Source organism: Syngnathus leptorhynchus, chromosome 14, assembly GCF_054491065.1.
Source record: "Syngnathus leptorhynchus isolate UIUO chromosome 14, UIUO_Slep, whole genome shotgun sequence".
Taxonomy (NCBI): Eukaryota; Metazoa; Chordata; class Actinopteri; order Syngnathiformes; family Syngnathidae; genus Syngnathus; species Syngnathus leptorhynchus.
In genome coordinates this window covers 7,102,720-7,130,156 of record NC_141208.1, presented here as the reverse complement: position 1 = coordinate 7,130,156, position 27,437 = coordinate 7,102,720, and the positions used below count along the sequence as shown (strand labels likewise).

The following is a 27,437-nucleotide window of genomic DNA, read 5'->3' as shown; positions in this document are numbered from 1 at the left end:
TTAAAAACAATCTCCATAACAAAACAGACATGCGATTGTGGCAAATGCCGGAAAAAAACTCAAACACCTGTGTCTTTAAACATATCAGATAATTTTCTACGGTTGCAAAAAGAGTTGTAGAAGCATCTCTTATGTGACAGATTCAAGTCAAAGGTGAGAAGTTGTTTCACTGTACAACGACATCATGCTAAAATGAATGAAGTAAAACTGACTGAAGCGGTAACCTAGTGAGGGGCAGGAGGGTCAATTGAGTGGGTTAAGGGTGGGGTTTCTCACCAAGGGAATCACATTTCCAAACTCTGTGGGCCTGAAGACTCAGCTAAGAACTGAGAGAGCTTTTGTACTGCAGAGAGGGAGAGCGGGAGCTGTGGGACCGGGGGAGCACAAATTTAGCCAGAATTTCATTGCACACATGCACTTGGATTTGTCTGGTGGATTTTTAAATACTTGACTTCCATAATGCTGCCTGGGTAAGACGTTTACAACTTTGCAACTGTGGATTTTTACAAATGAAGCAAGCTACATTTGATGACATCACTGATTTCTTCTCAAAGGCACTCAGTCATATATCAGCGCACCTTTGACAAGTTCTTTGTTCAAGAAAAAAATTCACAATATATGGAGCTGTCTTGTGTAACATTCCAACTTTAGTTTATTTTTTCAATAAAATGTCAACTTAATACCAAAATGGAACTAATGGTTTATTTGTCTCCTCAGGTGGCCTGTAGTTTTGCATCTTGTAATCCTGTCCTGTCGGACTGCAGCTTCACAGTTTCTGGAAGGTAACGTTCATGCTGATTCTAATGCTGTCAATTTATTCCGATCTTGAGAATCTGAATTATTATAAACCTCAATCATAAAACAAATCTAACTAAAATACTGAAATATACATATTATCCGCTTGCCTAGAGACGCAAGACTTAATATTATCTTCTGTCTGTTGTTTTTGTTAAAAGCAGCAAAACTGTTCTGAGATATCTTTTGAAGTCAAACGCCAGAAACATTGGCATCTTTACGCTTTTTTAGACTGCAGTACCTTTTACTCATGAATCAATCAGAGGCTGGACAGAAAATGACATTTCCCTATTGATCTTAATTCCCATTTTATCCAAAACATTTCTAAATCTTTTCAGGAAGATCCTTACCAGTGACAGCATGACTGTGTCACATGTTCTTTAATCTATCCCATCAATTTACATGATCAGGAATCATCTTAATATTAGTTTCATTCATTCTTATTTTTATTCCCATATAATTGAATTTCATCATGTGTTTTTTTGTTGATTTTTATAACTGATTTATTGTAAATAATAACACTTATTAATAACAATTATTTAATAACAGAATATATCAAATAATGATATGGTAAGTATTATTATTAATAATATTATTATTATTGTTATTATTATTATTATTATATTCCATTTGGGAATGTCCCAGTCGATTCGTCCATTTTAAAAAATCCAACAACTGTTAGCTTAAAACGTAACGCACTCCTGCTTGAAACATTTCTTCAATTTAAAAATAAAAGTCCCTTCAAGTTAATAGTGATTAGTGACGACAACAACACATCTGCTTCCAAAGACCCCAAATGACATCAGCAAACATATTCTCGTATCCCACTTTCCATTTCCATTGTTAACACCTCTGACATTGTGATTTTGGTTGTGCTACCTCCTGTTGTGTGCCTCTTATACTTCTCTGTGGCAGAGATTGTTTGGCAGCAACGCAACTTTCTTTTTAAGTGCATATGTGTCTCCACTCTGGTGGCAGACTAACCAAACGCTGCACAAAATGAGAGTCAGAAAGTTACTTGTTAGAGAACATTACTGATGATATTTGAAGTGGGAGGTATAGTTCTTTAGACATCATGCATGGCTGTACGCGTTTTGGCAATTGATGATGAAAATGACTTTCCATTCAGAATTTTTTTGGTACATATTCATACAGACTTAAATGGAAACATTAGTGCTTTTATGGTCAGAATATTTATTCTCTACACGCTAAATAGCTCATTACAAAGGTTGCCAAGTTCCGAGGAACCGCCTTGTAACTGCCAATGTTTGGATCTATAGAGAGGGGAAACTTCTGTTATTAGTTATAAACTTTCTGCGTAGTCAATGTAAGCATTGTTCTCCCTGCAAATATAAAGTTTATACGGATGGATGGATGGATGGATGGATGGATGGATGGATGGATGGATGGATGGATGGATGGATGGATGGATGGATGGATGGATGGATGGATGGATGGATGGATGGATGGATGGATGGATGGATGGATGAGTTGGAGGTTTTCTACTCACTACTCCACCCACTTGCTATATGATTTTGAATTCATGTTGAGCTTGTGAAAACTTGCATCACTTTTTCCATCGTAGTTGTTCTCCATTTTTTCTTTCACATTGCGCCCACAGTTCAACCAGTTCCCACCATCGACATTTATTGCCAGCAGTCTAAACACAGCATGTCCGCATATGAGATGAGAGAGGTGCCACCTACATGCTGTCAGTTTACTGTATTAGAACTACACTGATTCAACGTAACGTCTATAATGTGTTCATTGAGCAACGGTGACTTTGATTTGAAAACAGTAGAACAACTGTAAAAGGTAAAGATAATTACCACTCAACTGTGTGGGATTTAATGGCAACAAATATTCACTGGAAACTTAAATATCCAAAAAGACTGGATTGAGTTGTTTTTCATGATGGAATGTGACAAAGCAAAACCTTCGTTCCCACTGTTGTGATGAAGAAATGAGTCTTTAAAATGTCAAATGTCCAACACAATTTTAAAATGTCAAAAACAATTTCAGATGCACCATACTAGAAAAAAAAAAAAAAAGAGTTTTGGCCACTTTTGCTTTGGAGGTTGGTTGTTCGTTCAGTCTACTGTACAATAATGAGAGGCTGTTATTTGTATCTCCATTTCCATGGTTACCTTTGAAACGTTAACCATGAATCATTATCATTGTGTGTGTCACACAAGCTATGCTTTGGGGTGGAAAGGCTACAAAGAATGTCTGTCTACTAATTGAAGGACTCCAACATCATACTGTAGTTGTCAACTTGTCAAGTATTTATGCACCACTGTCATTTTTATATTAACCTCAGCATAAAATGCACTTTACATCGGCTTAACTCATTCACCGCCAACCCCGCTAAAACAATGGACCTTTGACTTCTATAACCATCGATGGCTAATATAGAAAAAAGTGGGTGTCGATAACAAACCAGATGGCAAGAGCCAGTGCTTACTGACTGATTGGTCTTATCTTACCAAACTAACAAAGGAGTGTGTGTGGGAAGCTAGACTAGCAAGGGCCATGTACTATAGCATATTTATTTTACAAAGTGCAAAGAAACTTATATTGCTTCAACTAGCTCTTTCGATCTTTATTGGATCTCCAAACAATAGCGAGTGTTCTCAAGTGGGCACATTGGTGGATGGTATTCTGCCAGTGACACTCTGCAGAAAATATGAGATAATATTTTCCTGTTACATTTTTTCTGAAGGTTGTCTTTCATTCCACACAGTAAATGTCTTGTCACCAAGCAGCTTTGTTCATAGGCACAAGCCCATGCAAAAACATCACTGGATGACCGCTTTGTGCTCTTCCGGGGGTGAAATTTGGGTGACGGGATGGATGGCAGGGTGATTTGGGAAGCGGGATGGGGTAAAAGTCCGAGACACTCGATGTCATGGAAACAAGCCCTCTGCAGATGGTCACCTCTGATCTCCAAAGTCCAAACAATACATCCCTTTATCTCCGGTAGCTGGAGGTCTTACAGTGTAATGTTGAGAAAGCAAATGAGATGTTTATCACAATTTAGACAATTGTCTTAATAACATATCACATACCTGCTCGAAAGCTATTAAAACCTCAAATCTACCTAGAAACAAGTCTTTTTTTTTTTTTCAAGATTTGTTTTTATTGTGTTCCAAAGCTAGGGATACATTTATTGATTCTTAATGAATTATGTCCACTGACCTATTTTCCAGGAATGAATACCTGACCTTCCAAAAAACAAATTCTATAACAAAGCAGTACAATACATCTTAAATTGCTTTCTGCTTGCTTAATCAACAAGTCATTCTGAATAACGGAACTGCTTTTTAAGTATGATCCTGGACAATGTGGAGCCAAAACCGAGAACATAATTTAACATCATTCAACACCAGGCAATCTAAATTCTGCCATCCATGCTCAAGTGACTCTGGATGAACGCAACCTGCACTCAGATTTCTGCCGACGTTGGTGTGCAAATAATTTTAAGTTTAAAAGAAGGGCCTAGATGCATCCAAAGCAGCAACGTATGCAGGGTCAAACGTTTGGGTCAATGCCCCCCCCGGGGCAATCTCTTTTTGCGATAACCTCTTTGACTCCCACTGTTCTCCTGCTTTCACCTTTGCTTTTATTTTTTCATCTCTCTTTGCTCTCTGCTGAGAAAGCAAAGAGTTGTTTTGTGTTAGTGTCTTGTGACTTTCCCACAATTCAAACTTGAAAACTTATTCTAAAGATCTTGTTTCCCTACAACTCCGTGATGACGATCTCAAGCTTCAACCGAGAGCAACAGTCAGGGTCTATTAGTGACCGATCCAAAGTTTATTATATTGTTTTGTGACAGGTCACCTTGAGCTTGTGTCCAGCAAATGTTTGAGGGACTTTCCAGAAGCAGATTTATTCATTCAACTAAACCAAAAATGGTTATAGAATTTCTCATGGATTCACATAAAGTACCGCTTGCCAATTTTAGTTGTTTCTATTTAATGCTTTCTAACTCTGGGCTGTCTGGACTGGACTTTCCAAAAAAGAGCTCTTCTTACTTTCCTGACTGAACATGGTCTAGAAATATGAAATGAAAACACACCGTAGGGGGAGTGGAAGAGTGAGAGGAAGCTAGGGGGGGAGTGGAAGAGAAAAGTTTCAACACTAGCGTCATTGATTAGTGTGTGTGCGCGTGTGTGAGCACGTGTGTGTGTGCACATGCACGACAGCAAGAGGGAGAGTAGAGAAAGTGAGGTGTACCATTACCTGAGAACAGCTGCTCTCTGTTTGACCTTTGTACACTTCATCCCATGTTTCTGCATTGTTTTTATTCTTTGCAGTGATACAGTGTCTAAATTCACCATGTAGTCCACATTCCACCTCTCATCCATAGTATTGTGGGATTGGACCCGGCTGACCTATGACCCTTCGGACAAACGGTAGAGAAGATGGATGGATGAACGGACGGACTAGGATAACAGTTTGGGTGTATTCGCTCTTTAATTAGCATCTTTGAGACTAATTTAATATGCCAAAAACAACCATACTTTCATCAGTACTGTACACTTCTAGTACTATACTCACATGTTGCAATATGTTCTATGACCACTAGAGGATGATAAAATATCAGATTGGTTCGGATTGCGTTCTCTTGAAAGTGAGAACTTTTTTCAAGGTACTGACCAATTTGAAGGGCTGCCATTTTGATACACACTTCTGAAAGAAAATGTTTGCTCAAATTACTTTTAACAATCTTATATATGTCTTGTGACTGGCAGGCGATGAATTCAGAAGTAACCCTGAACAGGATAATTGGTGCTGAAAATAGATCATTAATGTGAAGGCACTGATCATAATTAAAAAAAAGGTCAATATCAATATGGAACACTATTACTACAAATCTCTGCCAGTCATGTCATAAATCCTATAGAGCCGTAACACAATTACTAGCTTTAAATCTTTGGGCCCCAAGGAAGTTTACAGGTGATAATAAATTTACAGTAACTACTATAATTGGCTATGACAGTAAACCAATTAGAGTTTATTGTTAGGATTGTTGGATAGTGAAAAGTGAGAGGGAGGTGAAGGGGTTACTTTTTCTGGAATCCAGAGGCCCTAAAAGGGGTCACCATGCATCGACACTGAGTGTGAATTAATATGTAAACATTTATAAAGTAAGCTACTTCCAAATGCTAATTGAAATGATGTGCTATTAATGATATCTGATTTATGTAGATGATGTGATAATGCTAAAAGAGCATTTTCTTCTTCTTGTGTTTTTCTAAAATAATATTGAAGTCCAGTAATTACTATTTGCCCCTTTAATAGATATACTCGTAAAAAAAAATCTAATCTTTCAATGCATTACTCACTTGTGGGAGGTTGAAGCATAGAAATGCTGGCATGGATTTGATAAGAATGATTCATAATGGAATACATTTTCATTTTCATCCACACATTTCTATCTGTGCTAATCAATTCCTAATCTAGGTCTAGCAGACCACCCCAAATCTGTCTACCCCTCCTCTCTGACTAATCCACAAGGATTCATGCCAAAGGCCAGTTTCCTCAGCCTCACTAAACCCATCATCTGCTCCATTAGAGTGTATCCGACAATTCTTCCCATCATGTATAGTGTATTCTAACAACAATGAAACCCCGGTTTCACCTTTCAGACAATTAATCACTTCAATAACCAGTACTTGTCACATTGACAGATGATCCAGAAACTCATATTGCTACCTCAAGTCGAGTCAGTTGTACATTTGTGCAGGAATTGATCATAGTGGTATGCTTGCTAACATGCTTGTTAATTGAGGACTCTAAATTGTCAATAGCTCTGTATGCAAGTGTGGATAGTTGTTTATACATGACTCATCAACCAAATCTTTTTTTTTTTACCTACATTATGACAATATGTTCCAAAATGAGGTCATCTAGAAATATATATAAATATAATCCATATAGCATCCATATAGCCATAAAATCTACATAGCATATAAATCGCTTTAGATTATAGTGTATGCGTATGTGAATGGGGTTAGGTCGCGACATTGGTGTTTTGTAGAGGAGGAGCGATAGCTGAAGCTGGAGAGAAAGCGAAAGGAGTAATGAGCATACGTTCTAATCTGCCCGTCCACCCAAGTGAAGGGACAAGGGAGTGAAAATCAGGTCTGCTGTGTGGGCCAGAGGAGGGGGGGAGTCACTAATTACCAAAAGAGGCGGAGGGAAAGAAGCAAAAGAGAGCGAGGTTAAAGAGCATGAGAGGGGATGGAGAAAAGACAGTAAGAAGGTAGAAAGACTTCACTTTTTTTGGATTGGACCACTTTTTCTTGACTCTGCATCATGTGCAGCTAGTTGGTGTCACTTGAGAAGATCCATCTTTTTACAAACACTGGGAGAGGAGAATGGGAACCCTTTGCATCTCCCTTGCTCTTTGCCTACTCTTCTCCACATCTGTGCAAGCTCAATGGTGGAGTTTCATCTGGTCCAGCCCAAAGAGTAGCCCTAGCCCCTCTCCTCCATCTGTAACTTCTCCGAGCTCTTCAGAAATACCAGGGACAACAGCGTGGGTGGGACGTGAGGACGAGACAACGGGGACCGCTTTCAGTGGTGTGATCCAGACTGAGATGTCTAGTCTTAGCCTTGCGGGGTCTTCCCAGGGGACTCTACCTCCAGTTGTGACAACAGTTGGGATGATCAGTAATGCCAGATCCCATTTCAAACCACTGAAACAGTGGAAGAGTGGTGAGTGGAAAAATTGGAGGGTATTAGCTATTCTATTTTAGATCTATGTCACATTTGGGGAAGAAGTTGATGTCCGGGTCAGCATGTATGTACAGTGTATATTTTTTTGGGGGGGGCACTGTTATTACGTTAGCATTTTTCCATCTATTAAATGAATGAATTCATATTACAGTATATACCAGTTAAAAAGTGATTGATGAATTGGATTTCGTATTTTCACATTTCATAGGTTGTTTCTCAGGGCATTAGATCGATGGCAACTGGAATGTTCTGGTTGTCCTCTCAACTTAACAAGCTTCTTCCGTTCATGCACAAGGCTAGTGCACTTGCCATTGATTCAATGCCCTATGAAGGAAGGAAATGTTCTGGGTGAATCTTCATATAGGCATCTCACAGACCTTCCAAATGCATATTACGACTAACAATGATTACTTTGGATTTGGTTTTTCAGATCAAGACCCGAGTTAGAAATTTGCTTTCTCACTTTGATCAATACCTTAAATCAATAGGGTAGTTAATTGTATAGTAAAGGAGAAATCAAGATTACACAAGAGAAAAGTTAATTTAAAAAAAGTATTTTGTGTATGAGCGGAATGATCAACAAAATGCATCAAATTATTATAGTCCAAGATTTCTTGATCCAATAAAAATGTATACATTTATGAACCCTACATAGGTAATAAAATAAAAAACAAAATAAGAGCCTATTTATCAGATCAAGGTCATATCATTTTTTTATTCTCTTTTGGACAAAAGTAAATTATTCCCTAATTTTATTGATTTTGATTGTTACGTTAATCTCAATAAAGTGCTGACAATTCTGCATGCAGACTTTCTGGTAGCACGCTGGTATGTGACATAGCCATACCCAGATGTAGGTTGCACTAAATCTTTGCGAGCCTGAGAAACTTAAAGAGAGTGGGCCAAACAGCGGGAAGCTTTTGTATGGCATGACAGGGTCAAGGTGGGTTTAAAAGGTTATGTTCGGCAACACGGAGGAGGGGCTGGCTTTTATAAATCTCGCCAAGCTGATCAAGCATTCATGTGGCCAACATGACCATGAGGATTATGTGGAATTTGAGAGACGTTGAGGAGAAATTGTGGCACAAAGTTTGCTTAATGCCTGACACACTTGAAAAGATGCTAATTCGGATTGAACTGACTTTTATTGATGAAGCATGAACTCTAATTAGTTTAATTGACCAAGATGTGTAGTTGGTATTGCGCTTTTACACGTTAAGCATTTAGCTTTAGTTAAAAGGACTGAATCGATAAGTCTTGGGAAGTTTTTGTGAATTTCTGATGGTGACTAAAATACAAAAGATTAAAGTACATGTTGGGATTTAGAATTTCATAGTTGTGTTGCTTGTGTGGCAAGAGCTTGGGCTTTGGAGCCAGAGGGTGACTGTCCATGTCCCGATAATTGTTTGTTTGAAATTCACTTTAGTGTATCGTGGTTTGTATAGAGGCACATCTGCTGTCAGAAATTCTCTCTTCCTTCATTGCATACCTACACACACATCCATACTAAAGCCTCTAATCGGGTATGTTTCCAGTTGGTCAGGCTGATAAATTAGAGAGCCCCAAATCTTTGGAGTGTCTGGTGTAATCTGTAGCTTTTGTTCATATGAGTGAAACAAATTGTGTGTGGCCCCTAACTAACACAACGACGAGTTCTGGGGTTAACATTGGCCTCATTGCGATTGTTCATTTGTCATGCTCAAAGGTTCAGGAGATGTTTTATGTCTCACTTGGGGAGCAACCGAGAACGAGTGTGCATGACTAGAAGTATAAATACTGTAGCAGGGGTGATGTTGACTGGAATGCTGAGGTGAGAGTTGGAATGGTAGAAAATAAAGGGAATGTGGGGTCATGTATTCACACTCATATGCATGAAATAGTATAATTGCCACACATTGTGAAATACTGTTTTGGATGGAGGATTATGTCCTTGCGAGGCAGAGCGGTGAACAGTGGCAGGATCAAATCGAGTCGAATAAAAGTCAGGAAGAATCATAAGTACACACACACATAAATATACATATATAAAGTCAGTTAAAACAATAGAATAATAAAATAAAAATGGGGGAAATCGTCGATTAGCATTGTTCTCTGTGTCAAAACCATAAATTACATAAATTAAGACACCAGAAATGAACAAAATCGATTTTACTCATCAATAACTACAGTATAGTTTTTACGCCTTTCAATGCGGCCTAGCGCCTTCCATCGACGAGTCGCCGTTTTATGTTCCGACAATAGCTTTTGCATGAATATGTAAACACCTCTCTGACATTTTTTTTACCCCACACCTCAAGTTTTGTGTTGTCTGTCTTATCAGAGCAAAGCTCCGGAAATCATCTGGATTTGACAGAGTTAATTGGCGTGCCCCTTCCACCTTCTGTCTCCTTCACTGCTGGCTTTGAGGGCTTTCCAGCGTACCACTTTGGGCCCGAAGCCAACATAGGCAGGCTCACCAAGACCTTTGTGCCAGGCCCATTCTACATCGACTTTGCCATCATCGCCACGGTAATACGAAAGAGTTTGAAGACAAACATATGGATTTGAAACACTCCCTAACTAAACAGAAAGCCGTATTCAACCTTTAAATCCTCAACTGTCAAGAAGGCTAAGAAAATTGCGCTCCCTTGTGGTATTGTATGGTTAAAAAATATCAGAATTTTCTGCATTTCATATTAGGCTACTTTGCAACTTTACTGCCTTCCATTTTAGTTTAGTTTCATTCATTTAGTTTAGTTTCTGCTAAGGTCTACTTTATTTGTCTCTAAAATCGATTTGACACAAGCACACACTAAAATTATTGATTTTTTTTTTTATGCTCGTGACAAGCAATATGAAAATTTTCCCATTTGCATCATCACTTGTAAATTGTAATTATCTGCAATTCCATTTTATTTTAGATCCGTCCAGCCAGCCAAAGAGGAGGCATGCTCTTTGCCTTCACAGATGCCCGTCAAAAAGTGGTTGAGTTGGGCTTAGCCCTCACCCCAGTTCACAAAGGTCTTCAAAATATCCTATTATACTACACTGACAGTGAACAGCCATCTCATAGCCAAAAAGCTGCTGCCTTCAGTGTGCCAGACATGACGGACCAGTGGACACGCTTTACTGTAAGTTGGACTATTATTTGAGAAATTATACTGAAGGACATCTAATAAATAATGAACCTAAACCAATTTTATTTTGACACCATTAAAACAGCTGCTTATCAATTATATTTTAAGCATACATCATTTGAAAGTTCTGAGCAAGTTTTAAAATTCAAGGCCATTATTAATGCTATTTTTAAGTCTGTGTCTTTTTGCCATGATAGGTTGTGGTGGAACACAATGAGGTGCGTCTCTACATGGACTGCGGCGAAGCAGAGAGGACAACCTTCCATCGAAAGCCAGAAAGACTCAATTTCTCACACAACTCTGGCATTTTTGTTGCAAATGCAGGGAGCACAGGGCTTGAGAATTTTGTGGTAAGTGGAGAAGAGCTTAATGAAGTGTCAATGCATTGCATCTGTGCATATGTATCAAATATTAGGTTATATTGGACGGATCAAATAGGCTAGCACGTTTCCATTGTAACTATAAAGGACCAAAAATATGTCATGACCACCAAAGAGCCTCAGGGATGCCAAATTGCATAATTGAGAAATTGTTGACATTTTTGAAGATCAAACGTTGAGAGGAAGTACGATGTAAGGGGTGGGATGGGTTCTTATGTGGAAAGAGGGAGTGAATAAGGGAGTAAGGTGATAACGGATGAGGAGGTCAGACATGCCATGAAGACCTAGATTAGGTCAGCACAAAATGCTTTGTACCATTGCCATTCGGAAACTCCAAGAACGTTTGGGGAATGGTGTTTTCATGTTTCAAAGAAAAACAACACCCTGTGAATGACTGGCGACAAGTTCAGGATGTTCTTATAACACGTTCAAACAAAACTTGATTTTTATTTCACAATAGCATTAGCTTGAAGGCCTGTGTCTTTAAGGAGTTGTATAATTTGTTGGTCTCTAGAACTATTTATGTCATTATGGCAGCACTTGCTCTTCTCTGATGAACAATGCACAAATGCTACATGCCATAACCTTCATCATTTGAGCAGCCGATACATTTTTTTTTACAGGGAGCCATTCAGCAGCTGGTTATCAAAGACGATCCAAGGGCAGTCGAGGAACAGTGTGAGGATGACGATCCTGATGTGAGCGATACACACGCTTATTTATATATGTTGACAGTAGGTGTCTCTGTGGCCAGACAATCTGACGCATGATGATCTTTCTCTCAATAAGAAATGGGCACAGTATGTCTATTTTCCTGCAAAAAGAATAATGAAATGTTGGATTCCTCCAGTCCTAAATGACAAATCATATGAAGTGCTTTATGGAAATATTATCCATCCATCATATTGTGTGAGGTTGCATGAGATTATAATACCATCTTGACTTTTTTTCTAAATATAAAATATAAATGCACGAGAAGGGGGCGTCAACATTAAGTATTTATTGTTGGTTTGAAACGTTGTTTGTTTTCCCCCCTTTTACATGATGCAATGGTTGAAGGCTTCTGGGTATGCCAGTGGTGACAATGGTCTGGATGACAGAGAGACAGAAGAAATGATAAAGAAAAGAGAGGGACGGAAACATGGAGCAGCACAGGTATAGTCTGGGTAACAGTAGGTGTGTCACTCGGGTTAATTTGCTTACAGGCAATATTATTCCATTAGTCTGTCAGTCTCTGTTTATTTTGATGTGGGGAAAAAAAAACGATCTTCAAAAAAAACATACATAATCAAAAGTTAGGGCAAGACATTTCTATACTGTTTTTAGCATTGCTTTCCTATGAAAGCAAAATTGGTACAGCGTGCAATCGGTAACTGAATCTAAACTAAATTTAAAGAAATCCAATTAGATGGATTCTGGAAGTCTGAATCGATAACCAGTCCTAGTAGTAATTTTGTGAAATTCAACTTATTTACACAAGCTTGAATGATGATATTTATAGTCAATTCCGTTGAATAAGACTCGTTACTATGCATTGCTTTTATCTGAAGAAAATATGTGCCTGCTTGTCAACTTTCTTCCTCCCAACTCTGGGAAGTCAGGCTAACCCTAAACATCCCATGAACCCACTCTATCCTTGAAGCCACAAAGGAAATTCTGAATTCTTCAAAAGCTGAAGTTCCGGATATTTTGTCATACAGTGCAGCCCCACCGCCCAGATAATTTTCCCTCAAAAGGGATGTTTTAAACTTGAGTGAAACATTATGCCAATAGAAATCTGGCACTTGGAAGATGCTACCACATCATTGTGATAATAGCGGAATAAAAATGTTTTTTTTTTCTATTTTAATTTTGCAATCTCTAAATACATGTAAGTTACAATGTAGAATATTTCTTTGCCATTCTTTTCTTGGAATAACAAATATCTACTGATACTCTCTTGTAGGAAAACACTGCTCCGATTCGAGCGCCACCCACACAAGCTTCAACGCTGGACAGTGACAAAAATTCAAGCTACCGGACTTCAATGAAGAACAGTGAAGAAGTCTTCCTCAGAGGTTAAATAAATAAATGTTATGCATTGGTTGAATTTTTTTTGTAACTTTATATTATTTAATTGTTTCATATTTCATAATTGTCCCAAGTGTTATTTTGAACAACTCTGATTAGTCACAAATGTCATTAAAAAGTTGTCATCATTATGGTCCTGATTTTGTAAAATGTCATTTTTCAGGACCTCATCCGACAGATGAGCCAGGAGAAGCATCTGAAGATGTCAGTTCTGATTCATGAATATTGTTTTACAATTTATTCCGTTTCTATCAGGGTTAAAAGTCTGTGAACATTTAACCCTTAGGTTCTTATCAAGCACGCTTTAAAAGGTGAACCAGGGGAGCCTGGACTACCAGGCTTACCTGGCTCACCTGGACCCACTGAGCCAGGGTCAAGAGGTTCACCAGGACCACCAGGAATCCCTGGAAAGCCTGGAAGAGATGGACAGCAGGTTTGTACTTTACAGATAACTTTGCAGCTCTCGCAACATAACTTACAGCTACCAAATATTTGACAGGGAATGAAAGGGGACAATGGAGACCCAGTAAGATTCATATTACTTTTTTTTTTTTTTTGGTTATCATGTAACTAGTACCGGTAATGAAATATTGGTTGTACTTCTAGGGTCAGAGAGGACCTCAAGGATTTCCAGGTTTGAATGGAGATCCTGGAGTCAAAGGAGATAAGGTATGGGTAATTGTAATCATAAATTATATTATTGACTCTAGACCGGTTCCATTCATATCTCAATATGGTTGGCATCTCTACCTCCAGGGAAACCCTGGGGTTGGCTCACCGGGCCCACCGGGTCTACCCGGGCCTCCTGGACCTCCTAGATCACGCAGTGTACCTGTAAGTATTGTTAACAAAGAAGTAATGCAATCAAATTCAGTTTTGAGATGAGTTATGGCAAGGCTGTGTGAATCTTGATGAACATGACGACTGAATTAACATCTGTTGACTGTGTGTGTGGGTGTGTTTGTGTGTGTTTTGTGTTGTTCTGTATTTTTCTGCAGTATGGAGAAGATGCTCTGGGTTCTGGGTTTGAAGACCTGGACAGTGATACTGAGCTCATTAGGGTAAAGCTAATAGATCCGGCAGACATAGTTGATCAATTGAGCAAATGTCGCTGTGTTCCCCAGGGTCCTCCTGGCCCACCTGGGCCTCCAGGACCACCTGGTCCTCCTGGGGTTGACTCTTCATCAATGAACATTGCTGGAGACCTCTCTCACACATATCCTGGTCCACATGGTGCTCCTGGTAAAAATGGACTTGAAGGCCAGCCAGGAACACCAGTAAGTCAGAGAAATTGTTGATGTCCAAGTGTGTTTAAAAATTGCTCCTTTTTCTTTCTTTCTCCTCAATCTCGTTGTCCATTTTCCACATCGAACATTTGCTCCCCCTCTTCACTCTGTTGCAGATGTTTAAGGATTGGTTTAATGGTTCTGGGTCTGGTGGTTCAGGTTTGACTACAGAGTTGTCCTCTGACCTTGGCTCTGGTTTCAATTCTGATTCTGAGTCCAGTTTTGCTTCTGGGTCTGGGCTTGACATCGGCTCTGCTTGGGTTTTGGGCGAGGTATATATTTCTTGGTTTGCTTGGTAAACCAGCAGACCGTAATACAGTCAGAAGCCAGTGCATTGACTTCGCATGGTTTTTATTTTTTTATATGCTAGTTTGAGACAGTAAAGATTTACATTTGTACATAAATATTACCATGAAATATAAAGAGGCCGCACTTCAGTGCTCTGGCTAATGACTTGTACATTCTCTTGCATTGGTATATTAACTTTTCTGCATCCGTGCAGATGTGTGTAAACCAACATCATTTGTCTACCCTGTGATGATGCGACTGGTTTAGCATTATCTGCCTCACTTGAACGGTACAGCACAAACATGCATGCTATCAATCTTTGTGAAACACTTTTTGCTTCTCTAATTCAATGTTTGCGCAAATGGTTTATTTTATGTTCTCAGTGAACACATTGTTCTGAGGCAAACCAAAAAGAAAATAATATTTCATAATTCATCAAATGTATAGGTCTGCCTTGCAATTAAGTGTTTCTGAAAACATAAGAGGAATACAAAGAATCTTGAATGATGACTTGTCAGCTTTCCATGCGGGATGAGAATAAAAAATGATGCAGTGTTTCATGCAACATTTCAACCTGGATTTTACTTGGTAAATGCTTTGATGCAACGATTAAGAAAACCATGAAATCTATACTGAGCAAATATAAAAAGTAAATCTGCAATATCCCATCTCAGTGTGTGAAGAAAATTTGCAAGTTACATAAAGTCAACATACGATTTGGCTTCCCAGGCCACAAAAAATTATGTAATGAGCCGTATTTGGCCCCCGGGCCTTAAGTTTGACACCTCTTGCATACAGTATACAGTATACAGGGTTCGTTTAATGAGAAATGAGAACAAAAACAAGTGCTGCATTTAACTTTTTTTTGTGTAATAACGAAATTTGCCTACTGTTGAATGCTTTCTATGTTCAAGTGTTGCATCAAACATCCGATTTCCAGTGGGAAATTTTGACATGCATCATCTCATCACCGGGAAGTTGAGTGTTCCTCTGTTGCATTTAGATTTGGCCCGAAATGGGAATGGCCGGCCGGAGGGGAGTTGACACATTTCTCACCCCTCATTTTCTTCTTCTTTTTTTTAATGACAATATTGTCCATGACACTCTGTTTGTTTGTTTGTTTGTTTGTTTGTTTGTTTGTTTGTTTGTTTGTTTGTTTGTTTGTTTGTTTGTTTGTTTGTTTGTTTGATTAGGGTCTAGCAGGAAAAGATGGTGCTCCAGGTCTCCCTGGACCTGTGGGAGAGAAGGTAAGCGAAAGGCAGCAGCACATTGTGTTTGTGTTTCTATGGAATGTAAAAAAAAAAAAACACTCCCAAACATGTATTTCTGCCATATTTTGGATATTTTCACAAATTCTCTTTTTTTGAAAGAGAAATCTTTTTTGTCCTTTCCCGTTAAATCTTTAGGGTGACAGAGGTTTACCCGGAGCACCTGGATCAAAGGTAGTTCCAGAGTATATAGAGTACTACCGTTTAATATTCTTAAATTGGTAAGTCATATTTTCTCTGCATATTCTCAGGGTGACTGTGGAACTTCAGGCAATGCGGGGTTAGTGGGACCTCAAGGGCCTAGCGGTCCACCAGGGAAAAGAGGCCCACCGGGTCCACCAGGGCCTCCTGGTCCCCCCAGTCTTGCAGAAACCAAATTCATTGTTGAGGTGCTGACCTAATTTCTGTTCATTTGTATCCACACACTCCATGCCACTTTGATTTCAGCGCTTCATGTAACATCTGACCTTGTTTTTTTTAGGATATGGAGGGATCTGGCAAGAGTGACATGCTGCATGGAGCAAGAGTCCCAGGCCCACAAGTAAGTGTGATTTAGTGGGTCGATAAAGGTTTGCACTGTGCTTTATTATTTCATTCCATTGTTTAGGGTTCACCTGGTTTTCCTGGTTTGCAAGGCCCCAAGGTTGTATATATTTGCAGTACTTTAGATATTATGGAGACGTTAGCAAATATTGTAGCATAAAATATCTGTTTTCTCCAATGTCTTTTGTAGGGTGAGAATGGAGCTCCAGGTCCACCAGGGCCTTCCATCAAGGTACATCTCATTCATGTTAGCCTTCCATTTCAATCTTGCTGGTTTTTGTCTTTATTTGTTTTTATTTTTAGTCTATTGAACTAAGTACTACATCATGAAATAACACAGTATGAAAGTCTGCTTCAGTTTCTTTCATTGGTTTATTGTAGGGTGAAAGAGGGGACCAGGGAGTCGAAGGTTTGCAGGGTCCTGCTGGACTACCAGGTCCAAGGGTATGTATAAAGCAGTCCATCACAGTACATTTGGAAAATATTGACAGCCCTTGACCTTTTCCACATTTTGTTATCTTACGGCATCATTCCAAAATAGATTCAAATTGTGGCTTTTATTATAATGTGATCGTTCTCTCTGTCACACACAGGCTTACTAACTTTCCTTTTTTATGCACAGGGGGTTAAAGGTGAAAAGGGTAGGCCAGGGCAAAAGGTATAGATTTACTCACTTGACGACATTATCGCCTTAACTTGTATGTACACACAAATAAACCAAACTCTCTGCATCCTGCAAGGGTGATCGCGGTGCCGATGGACTTGACATCACAGGACCACCTGGGCCACCTGGACCTCCTGGACCCGTCATTAGTTTGACAGATGTATGCACACCATTTCTCCATCCATTTTCCTTATTACACATAGTTGTCTATCTGTATGTTGTTTTGTCTGTCCATTCATCCGTCCGTCTATCCATCTATGTATACATCAGAGGCCTACAAAATATTTTTGTTGATTTTATTCTTTTACGTCCTGACCATGTGTTTGCCAATTAACACTTGAAAGGTTCTTGAATCCGCTCCAAAAAAAAATTAATCCAAACTTACTCCTGTATATATCTACAGTTACTCCTCAATGTCACGGAGAGTATATTCAACTTCACGGAGCTCAGAGGACCACCAGGGCCAAAGGTAAGTCGGAAAATATATAGAATATATAAATGTGATGTGATTATTTTTATTAGATTTCTTGCTCACTTCTCCAAGGATGAAAATCTTTTTTTTTTTTTTCTTTGGGTCAACTTGTGTGTGTGTTTGAATGATGTGTACTTAGCATGCTTGAATTTTTAGCCAATCATAACAGTTACTAAATGCGTAAGCCTGCACGTCTCATAAAAGATAATACAATTCTCTCATACTTTTGCTTTTATTTGTGTATATACTGATATATGCATTTGCGCTGGTTTGTGTGCATGTTTTAGGGACCTGAGGGCTTGCCTGGCAAAGCTGGATTCCCTGTAAGAACATTTTCATACCCACATAATTCTAAGAAGAAAGATGTGCTGCACATTTGTACAAAAGTATATTTACTAAATAATGAGTTTGCTCTCTTTCAATTTCCAGGGTAGGTAAACCTAAGCAATGGTTGCAAGCGTTACCACCTGTGATTCTGCTTCATGTATAGGACATTATCGTAATACTTTTCGATTTCACTTCACCCTTGGTCATTTTTTGTTTAGGGCCCCAGAGGACCAAAGGGAGACAAGGGTCCTTCAGGCATCCAAGGGCCAGCAGGGCTCAAGGTAAGAGAATCTTGCTTAATGAGTATTGCAATGACGGAAACAGACTGGTTCTTGGAAAACAAAACAAAAGTGTTAAGTCATTAATTACCACAGGGATTTACATTGGTGACAAATATGGTGTCTATTTCCCCGATATTAACAGGGAGCAAAGGGAGAGCCAGGTGTGACCATTGCTGCAGATGGATCACTTTTATCTGTACCAAGAGGCCCCCATGGACCCAAAGGCATCAAGGTTGTCCTTTTCCCTTTGAAACTTAACACATTCCAAATCTTCCCATTTATAATTGGTTGATAAAAAGTAATCAGGGTAACAATGTTTTTAAATACACATGAATACATGGAAAGTTGTATCCAATTATTCGATTAATCAATCGATAAAATGATCTATTTTAAAATATTCCATTTAATCTTTTGACAGGGTGCCCGTGGATTGCCCGGACCTGCAGGACCCATTGTGAGTTTATCCGAACTTAAGTGATTCAGTCCAATTTATTTTGTTTGCACGCATACTGTCTGTATTTATTTTGTTTTTTGACAGCAGAAGCAATTGTTTGATGTTGCTTGATTTCTCGTGACAAAATGACATTAGTTGTATGCTGTGTGTTGCTTTCATTTTTTTTTAGGGCCCAAATGGACCTCCTGGACAAAAGGGAGAATATGGGTTCCCTGGTCGCTCTGTAAGTACTTTATACCTGATGTTTTTTGGATTTTAAAATATGCACACAAAAAAAAATATATTATTCTCTTCTCACAGGGAAGACCTGGTATGCCTGGTAGAAAAGGAGAAAAAGGAGATTCTGTCGGCTCGCCAGTAAGAGATAACAGTCCGTTGTTTTTTTTTTTACATACACATACAAGTGGACATTTAGTAAATCTTTATTGTATGCAAATATTTCAACCTGTACAATATGGAATTTCAATTACAATTTTTGCAAAACTGAAAAGATCCTCAATTGGATTTTACCGTTTACACTTTGTTGATCTCATATTCTCAGGGACTTCCTGGTCCACCTGGTACGCCTGGACTTCCAGGAAGAATTCTTGGATTGAACGGAGTAAGTGTTCATCTTTGAGTTGTTGTTTTATTTTCTAGATGGACTCTGAAGATAAAAATTCCAACATATTTGAGTCAAACCGATCGTGAATGGTTTGAGGGACATCATGACTTGTTTATTTGACAGAATCAAACCAGCATTTGTCATTTCACACTTAATACTACACTTATACTATTTTGCTTTTCACATCATTCGACACCAATAAATTTTTACGCCCAAATTTTAGACTTTGTAAACTCTAACTGATTCTTCTTTTTGTGATAACAGCTGATCCATTCCGGTTCCATTTTTTTTGTTCCATTTATGGCACCGTGCCAAGTGATGCATCCCCATTATTCAAAGCTGATAACGTGCTCTTCTTTTAAAGACAGTCTTCCCAGTGCGCCCCAGACCGCATTGCAAAAAGGGACCAGTAAGTCTGAGTCAGACCATCTGATTGGTCCGTTTCATTTTGAAATGGGTTTATCATTTGATGGTTCTGTTGGGGAGTGGATAGAGCAGCATGGCAGCTCTTTGGTCATCCCTTGTTGTCGCCCCCTTCATTTCCTGACCTCATTTTCCTTATTGCATTCATGAGACTCAATTTTTGTGGTGCGTGGGAAAACTATTCTTCGTGCTCCAACAGCCTTGCTTTGCTGAATTCCAATAACTAAATTGAATTATTAACAAGTTTGTTTCAAAAATGTATGACATTGCATATTGGAATTCAAGCATATTTTTTTTAACCAATATGATTTAATCTACTGTCTTTGGTGTGGTGGAAGGTCTCTTCTTCAAATGTGTCTAACCTTAAAGAAGCCGTACTTTGCTTTTTTACCATGAGGACCGACGTGAGGACGTGATGAAAAGGACTTGTCACCAACTGAGACTTTGTCAGCATATTATCAGAATTTTTATTTTTATTTTAAGTGATGAGTAGCAACTTTAGCTCTAAAACTCCAATGAGCTATTCAGAATTCTTGTCTAGACTGCAAATAAATGACCCCCATGCAGGAAGCCAGTATTGATGAATTGAACCATATATTTATTTGTCTTATATGTGTGAGTTCTTACACACTAATGCTGGTGCAAGCTAACAACATAACTCTTACCTGTTGTTTTCACCATTATAGTCTGGCACCAACGTTATACAATTAAGTCAGACTTCTGATGATTTTGCTCGTACGGATACTGCAGATATAGACTTTATGGATAGCATATTTGCCGGCAATTATTCGATAGCCGTCAGTCATGACTGTATACGATAGATAACTTCCAAACAACAACAAAACGTTTTAATCCAACATCTCTGTAACCGAAAATATCACTTAACAGAAGCTACTGTTAACAAAGCTGTGTTTTGAATGTCCTAACCTTGAGTATGAATATGTTCCTGTTCATCATACACAATATTTAACAGTTTAGGGTATTTCAGTTGTGTCCATGACAACGTGAGTAAACATGGTTTGTTTATTTTTCTGTGTAGGATTCAAATAATGGGCTAAATATTGGGAAAACTAAAGGAGAAAAAGGAGAGGTCGGAATGCCCGGAGAGCCAGGGACACTTAGTAAGTGTAAGATATTTTTCTATTTGTATTGAATTGCATTTTTTTTCCCCTAAGCATTTTCAAGAACATTTTGTTGTCGTTTTCAGCCCCGGTGTTTCCCGATGGAATTGTGGTGAGTGCATCTGAGTCACTTTGGTCAATGGTATAACTGGTTTAACACATCGAACTTTTTTTTTTCCTGGCCGGTGGGATGACTTTGTTTTTGTTTAATAATGCTCAGGGTGCTAAAGGTGATCCGGGATCAAAAGGTCAGAAAGGAGAAAAGGGTGACTCAGCCCCTCCCGGTCCGCCGGGTCTACCAGGGCGGTCAGGACTTGTGGTGAGTTCTGATGAATGACCACACTGCAGCCGAATAATTATCGTCTTCCTCATTGTGCTTTAATTATGTGTCACATCATTTCCCTGACACCTTTCTTTAAATTTCAACTTTAAAATAAATGTTTGTTCAGGGTCCTAAAGGCGAGTCAGTGATTGGCCCTCCAGGTTCTCCTGGGTCTCAAGGCCAACGTGGAACCCCTGGATTTGGACGCCCAGGTCCCAGAGGGCCAGCCGGCCCTCCCGGACCACCAGGACCACAACCTGCATTTGGAGAAGGTGTGGAAAAGCGCAAGACAACAAGATAAAAACTATAATCTCTTCGAAGGAAGGTTTGTGATATTGTCATTTATTGTCAACAGATGTTGTTGTCCCAGGCCCTCCTGGTCCTCCTGGACCTCCAGGAATTTCCAACCTGGTAAGATAAATGGTCAAAATTCTTCAATGTAAATGTGTACAGCTCATCTCACACTGAATTGTGTTCTCAGGTAACCATCTACAAGACAGTTTATGCTCTGACGAGAGAAACCCACCGTGCTCCAGAGGGAACTTTGGCATATGTGTCTGAGAGCGGAGGAGAGCTTTACATCAGATCACAGAGTGGATGGCGCAAAGTTCAGGTGTGACTGAAGCGGCCGACAAAGCTGCTGCTCCAGTGTGTCAATAAATGTGTGATCTCCTTTCAGCTTGGAAACTTGATCCAATCCGAACCGTCATCCTCATTAGGTCCTCAAGCCCACAACAAACCTGGCGAATGGAGCCGACCACACAGAAGCCACAGCCAAGTAAAATGGGTTTTAAATATATATATGAATATATTGAAAATGCAAACCCTGTTATGTAATTGTTTGGACAGGAGCTGCATGAGGGCGGGAGAGGATATCAGCCCAGTTTTAACAAACTGCAACAAACTTTCACTGCTGTAGCTGGGGTGAGTGTAAATCATTTATGACATCGATTCATTTACATATAAGAATGACTTCATTGATAAATAACAGATATTAGAAATAGGGTTTTATATTTTCTCTCGTTCTATGTAGCTTCATCTAGTGGCTCTAAACGCTCCGTTGAAAGGAGATATGCGAGGGATCCGTGGAGCCGACTTCCAGTGCTACCAGCAGGCACGGGCTATGGGACTGACCAGCACATACAGGGCCTTCCTGTCCTCACATCTTCAAGACCTGGCCACCATTGTGAGGAAGGCAGACCGTGTTAACATGCCTGTGGTTAATCTCAGGGTGAGCTATGTTTGATATGATGAGAACACAAATAATGTCAGTTCATCCAATAACCTGGGATGACATCTGTGTCACCCTAACCCTTTATTTCATCAGGGTGAGATGCTGTTCAAAAGCTGGATGTCCATTTTCTCTGGAAATGGTGGCATATTTGACCCCTCCGTCCCCATTTACTCCTTTGATGGACGCAATGTGCTGATTGACTCAGCATGGTAAGTGTCACTTTCTATGTCTAATGAGTTTGTTTGGTTTTAAAAAATGTGGGGTGTTTATTTTGGTCTTAAATTGTTTTTTTTGTGACAGTTTTTGGAATGTTGCCCCTGTAACAGGGGTTGAGCCACTCGACAGCAATTATTCATTATTTTTATAATCATTCATGAAACCAAACTGATTATTTTTGGTGTGTAATCAAAACAAGACATTTACAAACTACTTTCACGATTTATTATCAATTTTAATCCCTCTGTGATTTGATTTGATTCTTATTTACTTGTTCTCATCAATAAACAATACCAAAATAAACAGTAAACGGGGGAATGGTTTGTAATACACTTTAATTGTATTCAATTCATCGGTAGAATAATCAATACAGTTATTCAGTCTAAAAATAGACAATAGTGACAACTCTATCTTAATTCAAGGAGAAGTTTGCAATTTTCCGATCGACCGGCAACCACTCCAACGTCCAGTCAGTTTACTGTGTATGTCTCTCTTCATTCTTTCTAGGCCAGAAAAATTGATTTGGCACGGGTCCAGCACTGTAGGAATTCGTGCAACTATGAACTACTGCGAAGCGTGGAGGACCGCCGATATGGCGGTGACGGGTCAGGCCGCATTGCTTCAGACCGGACGACTCTTAGGTCAACACATCCGCTCGTGCTCCAACCATTACATCGTGTTGTGTATAGAAAACACATACGTGGGGAATATACATCAAGGGAGGACCTGAAGAGAGACACAGAAGCACCAGTGTTCTTACAGATTATGATTAGGATCAGGTTAATTTGCAGAATTGAAATTGTTACAAATACATTTGCATTCACTAGCTTATCTTTTTTTTTATTGGCTTTTAAATAGAACTTTGATACAACATAAATTGAAGGATGCAGCAGAGGTCAGGTTATTTATTCTTATCCCTTCTTATTCACATTTGATCTACATCTTGTGTATGAGGTGTAAAAGATAGAAAATAACAAAAATATGCCAAGCCCATGACTTTTAATTCATTTTTTTCTTTTCTCTTTATATGTAATGGATAAAATATTTGTATGTTGATTTTCATTGTTATTCCTACAGCATGGTAGTATTGACAATGTGACAATCTAGGTTTAAACTAAACTCGATTAGAAAATGTCTGTGGGTGGACATTAAGGGAAAATTAATTGTGAATAAAGTACTATAGATTCAGTAGGCTCAATAGAGAACAAGCAAGCTTGTTCAGGGAATATCACAACACCAAAATAAATTGCTAATAATATTAACCAGGCGTGCTGGGTAACAAAAGAAAGGCCAGTTATAAACATTGAGGAAAACCAAACAAAAAAACAAAACAAAAAATCCTCACAGAGGTGACCCTGCTTATAACCATTTTTAATCACAATTTGTTCCCATAAATCCATAATATTTCAGGATATTCAGTGATATCAACAGTTCAACCTCAGCATGTGTACTTTTTGTTTTAGCATTTGAGTTACAATTCATTTCGGATTTGTATTAATTTATACTGTTGCAACATATACTTTGGAATTCACTTTTAAATTTGAATGTATATAGCCGTGCCTTTATGTTCATGTTAAAATTGTATTTTTTATTTAGTCTTTTTTTTTGTTTGAGCAATAAATGAGGGATTGTTTTCCCACCGCAAGTATTGATAGTGGTGCTCACGCTAACAGGCAAAGAAAGTTTGCTTACATGTTTTTTCCCCATCATGTCTGATTTTGCTGTTGAAACAAATTGTCTGAGGTAGAGAACATTTGTACTGACTGACTGATTGTCACTGAATAAAGATATACATTTTGTTTTTTTAAGGTGTGTCTCCTTTTAGGCTATCGTATGGCAATAACTTCATAATATAGAGAAGATAGTGGATACATTATAGACAGATAAAAAATATCATTGAGACATGACTTCTTTTAACCTTTTCTTTACATTTAAAGCGATGCACAGATTACATGATGTGATTTCTTTCCAACTGTCAAAGAAAGTTGTGTTGTCATCTGTGTATTTTAATGGGTCGGATCTCGTCCACTCGGTTTTGATGCAGCTGAAAGGAAGGTGTGATCCAGCGGCCGCATGAACACTGATCTCCGCACCAGCTGAACGAGCCCAGTTTGGAATGACATTTGGGACACAGAAGCTGCAAAAAGAAATTGGACATGAGGAAAATATTGAAGGTGGCCAAAAGACAAACTTGAAAGTACTATGCAGAGTTGACAAAGGTTTTACAGCACCTGTCCATCCGTCACACCAAGTAAAGCTTGTTCCATCCACTGCACTGGTTCAATGAAATAAGATGTACATCGGACTCCTTCTATACAAAAAAAATATACATATTTTCTTAATATATAGATCATATGTCGAATGCAAGATTTAAAAAAAAAAACGTCAGTAAGATAAATAGCATAATCGGTTTCAAAAAGATTTGTTTGTGACCTCTACCCTGCAATGAGTGTCTTCTTACCAGTCAGGTTAGAGGACTTCTTATGGCCGAAAGCTAATGCTCCTTCTCCCACTGGGTGACTGAGGAGACTAGAGCTGCGAAAGAGAGTTCTTCTGCACAGCACAGAAAATAAATCAGTGATCAGTATTACAAGGTTATATTTTCAAAGTCGTAGCAGCAGCAGACAGGTATGTCTTTTGTCTTTGCTTTGTCTTTTCCATTTACGCCAATTGTGCCACAAGAAAAAGGCAAATCTGAACTGTGTCACTTGAAGCACACGTCCAGATTAAACAACCATTCGATGGTTTACCTGCACTTCCTGCAACGATAGGAGGCTTCAGATGAATTGGACTGAGCGGGGTCAGCTGCAAACACTTCCCTGGGAACCTGCTGCAACTCTGTTCACAAACACGCACCCACAAGAAAAGAAGAACCTCAGGGGGGGAACATCCAATAAGCAATTTGTCTGTGTCCTTACCAGGATATTTCTCAGTAATCTTTGTCAATCTGTATTGTTTATAAAGCGGATTGGTGGTGTCCACTTGACACTGTAAGGCCTCATACAGACATAATTGCTCCTCAAAACCACTGTTAACCCTGAAATGCACAAACAACCACACCCATCACATATCTTGCCTTATAATAGGAGTGAGGTTATTGATACTAATCAACACTGTAATCATCAAGGGAATGATGAGATGCTTACTGTACATCCTGTTTGACATTCTTCAGTCTCTCATAAGCCTCAGCGAAGCCCAGCTTGTGTCTCTTCATAAGGTAAGCAGTCACAATAGTGGCGCTGCGACTTCGCCCAGCCTGACTGAAACACAAACACGTGTCATTGTTTCTTACTGGTGTTTTGCCTTTTTTTTTATATATATATATCTGAGCCGTACAGAGATTTGATCATGTCAACATACAGCCTTCTCTCTTACCAGTGGACAAACACCGCCCCACCTCCATCCATGGCCTCCTGAATAAATAGGTAGCAATCGTCCATGTGGCTCAAGAGGTCCGTCGTCACCTCATCCAGGACATTGATCCATTTCTTGTGATAGCTAGAACCCACAGGAAGTAGAGGTCCCGGGTCCACAGAGTCCACAGACACAATGTGAGTGATTGCGGCTTCTTCCAAACCCTGACTGTCATTAAGGTCAGCCGCCGTTCCAATAAACACACCAGGATCCACCAGGAACATGACTAACACAGAGATGGCAGTAAATACGTTATCCTGTCTGCTGTAAGTCACAGAGTGTTACCTTCTGTAATATTTTTAATTAAATCTGTTAGATGTTTCACTACATTACGTTCAACTTGTTCTCTAACAAGGAGCTGAATGATCAACTTCACAAATGTTGGATCAATCAATCAATCAATCAATCAATCAATCAATCAATCAAGTCAAGTTTATATAGCCCTAAATCACAAGCAGTCTCAAAGGGCTCTGTCCTCTGCATTTAACCCATCCCCATGTGATTTTGATCCATCCCCTGGGGGAGAGGGGAGCAGTGAGCAGCAGCGGCGCCGCGCTCGGGAATCATTTTTGGTGATCTAACCCCCCAATTCCAACCCTTAATGCTGAGTGCCAACCAGGGAGGCAATGGGTTCCATTTTTATAGTCTTTGGTATGACCCGGCCGGGGTTTGTGATGATGTGATACTCTAAGATCAGCGGCTCTTTCCTTCTGAGAACCTATTCCAGACCTCGCAATGTCAAGGCTCAACGGCTCACTTCGATCCAGTGTCATGTCGGAATGAGAACAGGATGATGGAGCAATTCTAATTGCACTGTAAAATGAATCGCTTTTATTTGAAAGGACAGCAAACTGTGCAAACAGTTGAACATTGGGACATGTGCATTCAAATATTTGGAAGAGGTCAAATTAAGTTCACTGGCTGAACATTTTAAGTTCATCGTGAGATTACAATAATGACATATCCTTAACTTTTTATTTGTGTTACCCGGGCTCACGCATTGGGGTAAAATTAAAGAAATAAAGAACTAAATCGACATACCTTACTAGGTAACACCAGACGATGCGTACTAAAGCATCACTTCTACCATTTCGATTTTTTATGACTAATATACCATTAAAAGGTAAAACACTTCTGATGGAATAAGTTTACGATCGCCGAGGTTGGTCCGTTCAAGACAACTATCCGGGTACTATACACATACATATTTCGTTCCGACCACGAAAGTTCCCATTTAAAGGGATTTTCTATAACGTCAATCAACTCTTTGAATTCTGCTGACCTATAATTATCGTATGTAACCATCTTTGTTTTTGAAAGAGTTATGGCTCATACAGCGGGAAAGATTTATAAAAAAACAAAAAAACAGTATGGTTTCTGTTGTCATGACGACCAAGGACATTTGATTCAAATAG

At 39.1% G+C, this 27,437-nt stretch overlaps 2 protein-coding genes across 9 annotated transcripts; one reads left to right on the top strand and one right to left on the bottom strand.

Moving 5' to 3' along the window:
- Window positions 1–444: 444 nt before the first annotated feature.
- Window positions 445–24,410, top strand: col15a1b (collagen, type XV, alpha 1b). Of its 7 annotated transcripts, XM_085930165.1 has the most exons (45): window positions 445–470; window positions 718–782; window positions 9,860–10,047; window positions 10,440–10,649; window positions 10,853–11,005; window positions 11,659–11,733; window positions 12,095–12,190; window positions 12,981–13,092; window positions 13,269–13,309; window positions 13,392–13,538; window positions 13,605–13,631; window positions 13,712–13,774; window positions 13,862–13,939; window positions 14,104–14,166; window positions 14,230–14,382; window positions 14,508–14,663; window positions 15,873–15,926; window positions 16,086–16,121; window positions 16,199–16,336; window positions 16,429–16,488; window positions 16,555–16,590; window positions 16,681–16,722; window positions 16,872–16,934; window positions 17,113–17,148; window positions 17,231–17,314; window positions 17,558–17,623; window positions 17,914–17,949; window positions 18,172–18,234; window positions 18,377–18,466; window positions 18,653–18,688; window positions 18,858–18,911; window positions 18,989–19,045; window positions 19,230–19,289; window positions 19,657–19,701; window positions 20,755–20,842; window positions 20,923–20,948; window positions 21,057–21,155; window positions 21,286–21,430; window positions 21,514–21,569; window positions 21,640–21,771; window positions 21,838–21,936; window positions 22,008–22,082; window positions 22,192–22,389; window positions 22,486–22,601; window positions 23,116–24,410. In XM_085930165.1, the coding sequence occupies exons 1-45, from the start codon at window positions 460–462 to the stop codon at window positions 23,336–23,338; spliced, it is 3,951 nt and encodes a 1,316-aa protein (XP_085786291.1). In that variant the 5' UTR covers window positions 445–459; the 3' UTR covers window positions 23,339–24,410. The 7 variants fall into 7 exon arrangements, with proteins under 7 accessions (XP_085786291.1, XP_085786286.1, XP_085786285.1 ...); XM_085930160.1 differs by lacking the exons at window positions 445–470; window positions 718–782 and adding an exon at window positions 7,142–7,518 and having other exon boundaries at window positions 20,755–20,836; XM_085930159.1 differs by lacking the exons at window positions 445–470; window positions 718–782 and adding an exon at window positions 7,142–7,518.
- On the bottom strand, window positions 22,941–27,216 carry dusp12 (dual specificity phosphatase 12). Of its 2 annotated transcripts, XR_015068209.1 has the most exons (9): window positions 27,064–27,216; window positions 25,984–26,248; window positions 25,755–25,868; window positions 25,527–25,645; window positions 25,359–25,446; window positions 25,070–25,161; window positions 24,840–24,919; window positions 24,538–24,745; window positions 22,941–23,334 (listed from the first exon to the last, which is right to left on the bottom strand). XR_015068209.1 is itself a non-coding variant. In XM_085930166.1 (8 exons), the coding sequence occupies exons 2-8, from the start codon at window positions 26,244–26,246 to the stop codon at window positions 24,602–24,604; spliced, it is 900 nt and encodes a 299-aa protein (XP_085786292.1). In that variant the 5' UTR covers window positions 26,247–26,248; window positions 27,064–27,216; the 3' UTR covers window positions 23,959–24,601. The 2 variants fall into 2 exon arrangements, 1 of the variants encoding a protein (XP_085786292.1); XM_085930166.1 differs by lacking the exon at window positions 22,941–23,334 and having other exon boundaries at window positions 23,959–24,745.
- Between the last annotated feature and the right edge of the window lie 221 nt (window positions 27,217–27,437).